Source organism: Frankliniella occidentalis, unplaced genomic scaffold (assembly GCF_000697945.3).
Source record: "Frankliniella occidentalis isolate FOCC.00 unplaced genomic scaffold, Focc_3.1 Scaffold50, whole genome shotgun sequence".
NCBI lineage: Eukaryota > Metazoa > Arthropoda > Insecta > Thysanoptera > Thripidae > Frankliniella > Frankliniella occidentalis.
Genome location: NW_026267180.1, coordinates 1,360,657 through 1,366,317, shown reverse-complemented (window position 1 = coordinate 1,366,317; position 5,661 = coordinate 1,360,657). Strand labels below are relative to the sequence as shown.

The following is a 5,661-nucleotide window of genomic DNA, read 5'->3' as shown; positions in this document are numbered from 1 at the left end:
ATCCTCCCACTCGGCGCTCGCCTTCCTCTTCCCCCGCAGACACATCTTCTTCTTCCTCCAGGCCCCCCGCCCGAGGCTCTCGCCCTGCTCGCCGGCCGTGACGGGCCGGGGCGGGCCCAGCAACAATGGCTGATTGTGTCTGGTCCAGCTATGCGTCCTGGAGGCCTGACGGACGTGTGCTGGGCGAGTCTGCGAAGTAGTCATAACCCCGACCCGACCTCACCCCTCCCCTCCCCTCCCCGCCCCGCCACGCCGCGGCATGCATTCGTAATCTGCGACTTTCTACCACGATACCGCGCGCCTACTTACGACATCAATTAAACAAAATTCTATGCCACAGTTTGAAGTTATCGTTCAGGCAGGATGGGTGTTCTAAAGGGCACGTCTCGGGGCACGGGCAAAAGGTACAGTAGTAAAGCCCGAAAAGAGACCCATCCCGCTGAATTTAACAGGCAATGTTTGCTTTCTTCATCTCCCCTCTCTCTGTCTTCCAGCGAATTGCTTGCCACTGGATTCCCTCCGTTTCAATAGGTCGATCGCTCCGCGGTTCGTTCGCGTGGGAGCGGCTTGTTGCGTTTGAGCGGCTCGCAGCGGCAGGCACTCGCAGGCCAACCGATCACCGGAACTGTTTTTCCATTCCCTTCCCTCCCCCCTCACTCCCCCTCTCCCCTCTCTCTCTCTGTCAGCTTGGAAGAGCGTCCCAGCCTATTGGCGTCTATAGCGGGATGGGACGCAAAAACAATTTGCGTGTGTGTGGGGGGGGCATTATTGCAATCACATCAAACTTGAGCTTAACTCGAGATTGACTAGTCAATCTCTTGTATCGTTTCCGGTTTCCGTGCCATATTTGATTTGAAAGTGGCCAGGTGGACCAAAACACCATATTGGGCCTTGGCTACCACACAGGGTGGTTCATAGACCCCTTCCTCTATTTTGCCTATACTGTACCGCATGCACGCGAGCGCACGGGTTGCATACTCACACGGGGCCGTAAGGAAGCGACGGTATAGGCAAGCGCGCCCGCACGCCTGCACATGCGGTACAGTATAAGCAAAATAAAGTAAGAGGCCTATGGTCCAGGACCACCCTGTATCTATCACTCCCGTTTTTGTCATTCAACTCGATTTAGTTTACATATCGAAGGAATGTCCGTAGTATATAGAGGAAACCGTAGTAGTTGCGAGCACGCGGTCGCAGCGGGGTGCCTGGTTGGTGGCGCAGGATGGTTGCATTCATTGGCAGGCATCAACAGGCCCCCCGTGGGCGCGCTGGTGGCGTGCGTGTCACTCGATAAGATTATTGTTAATAGTGTCGCATATTGGCGTGGCCGGTGGCGTTGTTCCCTGCGTGATAAGGGCTTTAATGAAGAAGTCATGCAGAGCCCACGGGGCGCACCCCGCTCCTGCATAGCGGCCGAAAGAAAAAACAATCATCTTCAGAAATGATAGATACATTATTTAGAAAAAATGAACTTTGTTGTGGTGGTTGTTAGCTTTTAGAAGGCAACATCACTGAATGTAAACACCAACTACAGTGAAAGTTTTTATCTGCTTGTCAGGAAACTCCCCCCGGAACAACTACTGGACCAAGGACCAGGTCCGAGCGCTGCCGGGTGAGCCACCGCCGGGCCCTGGAGGAGGCCCTGGAGGAGGCCCTGGAGGAGGCCCTGGAGGAGGCCCTGGAGGCCCTGGAGGGATGCCTGGAGGCCCCGCAGAACCCTCCGTGCCATACACCTCCACCTACCGCGACCTGGTGGCGTCGCTGAACGGCACCGAGCACGGCCGCCAGCTCATCCCCCTGCTGCACGGCGACGTGCTCGGCCCCGCGGCCGCGGCCGACCCCCAGGACGTCGCCGACGGCTACCTCCTCGGCTACAGCCACAACCCCTGGGGGCCGTCCTCCAACTTCAAGGACGTCCTCATGGACCACCTCAACGCGTCCACCACCACGACTGCGTGAGTAGTACAGATTCTGCTGTTGCGCTAGGCTGGGCACTGCAAGGCAGTCCCGTCGAACACGGGTGCTTTGCTGGGGTGCCTACCCGGCCATCGCCAGGCACTCCCTCTACGAAACGAGGATCATCATGAGTCAGAGTCGTTAACCGGATGTTTTTCAGCGGAACCCCTAAGGCTTAGGCTGTCAATCTGGGGTGTCCAGCAACTGTGCGCTCTAAGTTGCACAGAAACCTGGGTCGTGCAACTGAAAGCGCACAGTTGCTGGACACCCCAGATTTACAGTGTAGGCAATCCTGTTGATCACGGGTGCGGTGCTGGGTTGCCTATCTGGCCATCGTCAGGCGCTCCTGGTGGGGGAGGCGGCTATTGGGGGGTTGCGGTAGGGCGGGGAGGCGACGGCGAAGGAGGAGGTCGAAGGACGCGCCGCCCTCCCCACCCCTCGCCCAGATAGACAGGAGTCAATTTAAATGGCAGGCATTGGACCCTTATCTCACAGCTGTGTCTCCCACGGCGGGGCAGGGTGGGGAGGGTTCCTCTTACGTCAAGGGGTGTGGGATAACAACTGCTGCGGCCCATAGCCCCATAGCGGGGTCGGGGCTTCCAATTCTGCGACTCTGGCCGTCTAGAGCCCCGTGATGACGTTCTATTGGTCGGACGATAAGTTTCGAAGGAAAAGGCGGGAGTCGGGAGTAGGTCAGCCTTTCGCTGCAGTGTCGTCTCCTATCCATGAGCCATGGGCCAGGAATGTCCAAGAGCATCCCTCCCTCCCTCCCTCCCTCCCCCCCTCTCGCTTGCTCGTTCTCTTCCCGCTTTCCCATCACTTTCCTATCCCCCGGAGCCACTCTCAGATCACAATGTGTTTACCCGCCGTTGGACCGCGTGGGCGGACTCAGATGCCCCAATGCTTTTTCCTGCTGTACTTTGATCGAACGTAAACAATCTGAGCTACCCCTCTCTCTATTGAACATTGCGAACAGAAGTCTTCTTTTATTCATTAACAGACAATCTAGGGTATCCCTCTTGACTTCAGGCAACGCGGTAGGGATGGTGTGGACACTTTCAATGTTTTCCCCACACTCCCGCTTAGTAAGGGGTTCGAAATGACCTCAAAGTTGTTGCCGTCATAATTTCATGGTCGTATTTTATTTTTCAGTGTTGAAAAACCGGGGCGCAGTCGCAGCCGTCGCTCCGTGCTCCACCTGTACAACATGCTCGTGTGCGCCACCGGCTGCGACCCCATGGCCTTCAAGGGCTACGGCTGCTACTGCGGGTTCCTCGGCTCCGGCTACACCGTGGATGGCATCGACAGGTGAGGAGGCGCGGCGCGCACACAGTTAAAGTCTTACGAAGCAAAATGCCAAATGCTCCGTACCTACGAAGGATTTGCTCCCTACGAAGCGTCCAAATCCTTCGTATTACAAAGGATTTGGCATTTTTCTTCGTAAGACCTTAACAGTGTAGGTGGCACTTGTGGGAGGGCGCGAGGACCGGCGGCGGCTGAATGGAGTACCCGCTGACACCAGAGTTGTGGTCTGAGCTCCTTTTGCTGGCCAGTCCCGGCCAACGCGGGTGGAGTGCTGGGTTGCCTACCCGGCCGCCACCAGGCGCCCCGGCCGGAGCGGGGCGGAGGCCTGACCTACCACACCCTGGCTCTACTCCATTGGCCATTACAGTCAGGCTACTCCCTGGCGTAATCCCTTAACATTCCCCCTCCCCCCGCCCCTGAGCCTCGGGGGATCTGCAGCACAGTATGTTAATGGCAGACCTGACGGGGACGTCACTCAGCGCAGGCAGCGCCAGGGTGGGGCGGCCCCCTCCTTACCCCCTCCGCCCTCCGACCCCTCCGACCCGCTCCGACCCGCTCCGACCCCCTCCGACCCCTCCGACCACCTCCAACCCTCTCTGACCCCTCCTGCCCTCTCCCTCAACCACTACCCCAGCGAACTAGCCTCAGAGCAGAGTGCCCAGTCTGTTTTTATCCCATGCCCGTTCCACGTATTTCTACTGCCAGCAGGAACAAAAAGTCGGCGGGGTAAGGTAAGAGTTTCCTGGTGAATGAAAAACAAATAAAAGAAAGTAGCTGCCTCACACCCCACCAGCAAGCCACCCACACCCTCGCAGCAACGTGACGTCAGGGGTGGGAGGTGGGAGGGGCAGGGGGCAACAGTCGCCGCCGAGGATCGGGAAATTTTCGTGAAAAGTTTGTAAATGAGAGGATTTCGTTTTCGGGCGAAAACAAAACAACCTCTCATCCATCAGGCGACGTGGAGGTGCGTCCGCCCGCGGACCTAGGATTTGGACCCGCCTCGCCCACGCCTATGTCTTTCTCTCCCCGGTCGAGCGGAGAGGAAAGGGCGCGAGGGGTGGATCGACCGGACCGTGCACACCACCGACTCTGCGCGAACAAATGGGCAGGTCTTTCCACCCCTGCAGCCCCGTGCGAGTGTGATAGAGTGCCATGAGCCCCTCGAAGACTGCCAGTCAGTCTACTTCAGACTGTTCAGACGGGCGCCCCCGTTCTTCCTTCAGACCCAACATGACTGCTATGGTCGTTGTGGTGGCCCCAGCGTCCAGGCTCTCGGCCACACACAAAGCGAAGAGCAGACTGCCCTCTTTACGCTCTTTATTATTGGCCCGGACGTCAGACGATGATGAGGCGGTGCGGTGGTGGGGAGGGGGAGGGGCTCGCCCGGTGCGCAAGCAGATGAGCTCTGGGGCCTAAGACCAAATCCAGGCAGGTTCTCATTTTGCGGAGGCACGGTCATATCGTCATATTCTTACCTGAGGGGTGTGCGGGCAGGCCCCCAAGTCCCACACCCGACACACCTCCCCCAAGCCCTCACCCACCGCCCCCATGCCTCTCACCCCCAGGCCTCTCCTATGCCCCTCACTGCCTTGCCCCCGCCCTCGTACTAATGTACAAGTGTTCTGTACGCGCTATACTTTTGCCTAATTTTTCTGGCTGAATTTAGAAGAGAGTAAAAGTACTGAGGATGAATCAAGGTTCACGAAGGAGAAGAGGGGAGGGGTGGGGGTGGTGAGATGCTGCGTCTACCTGGCTCGACCTTGCTGCACCAACTATGTACCCGCTCTAGAGAGGGAAAGGGGGGGGGAGGGTCCATCTCACCCGGGCGGAGCGCCATGCAAAGATAAGCTGAATCGCGATTCCATGAAGTTTAAGAAGGGAGGGGGCTTTAATGCGGGCGGTGGGCGGCGTGGGCTCTCCCGGAAGTGAACAATAAGGAACCGGAAGGGAGGAGCCGACCAGACGAGCCCCTATGTCCATAGCCCAACACCGTTTTAATTTTCTCGTTTTCCTTCTGTGTGTAGGGGTGTTGTTTTTTGTGTTTTTTTTTGTTTGTAATGTTTTCCGCGGCGTTGTTGAATCAAGTAGGAGGGTGGAAAAGGGTGCTTCAATTAGCAGCTGGGGCTGCCCCCGAGAGACGCGCGCCCGGCCCGGCCTCCTCACCGCACCGGCCGGCTCAACGGTTCGAACAAGGCGGGGGCCGCGAGCACAGGCACGCCCCGCGTGAGGCCGCTGCGAATCGCCCTGCTGCTTCTGAAAACCACGAAAGCCTCCCCCATGAGTCCCAGGCACTCCCTCCCTCCCTGCGCTCCTGGTGGGGGAGGCGGCTATTGGGGGGTTGCGGTAGGGCGGGGAGGCGACGGCGAAGGAGGAGGTCGAAGGACGCGCCGCCCTCCCCAC

General features: G+C 58.4%; 1 protein-coding gene across 2 annotated transcripts in view; it reads left to right on the top strand.

The window, feature by feature from the left end:
* Nucleotides 1-5,661, top strand: part of LOC113206414 (uncharacterized) — a 22,065-nt gene that overhangs the window by 14,715 nt on the left and 1,689 nt on the right. Inside the window, exons 2-4 of one of the 2 annotated variants that reach the window (XM_052267378.1) lie at nt 1,559-1,651; nt 1,685-1,955; nt 3,109-3,264. In XM_052267378.1, the coding sequence (XP_052123338.1) occupies nt 1,559-1,651; nt 1,685-1,955; nt 3,109-3,264 (520 nt within the window). Of the gene's footprint in view, nt 1-1,558; nt 1,956-3,108; nt 3,265-5,661 lie in introns of both variants that reach the window. The other variant, XM_052267377.1, reaches the window with a different exon arrangement.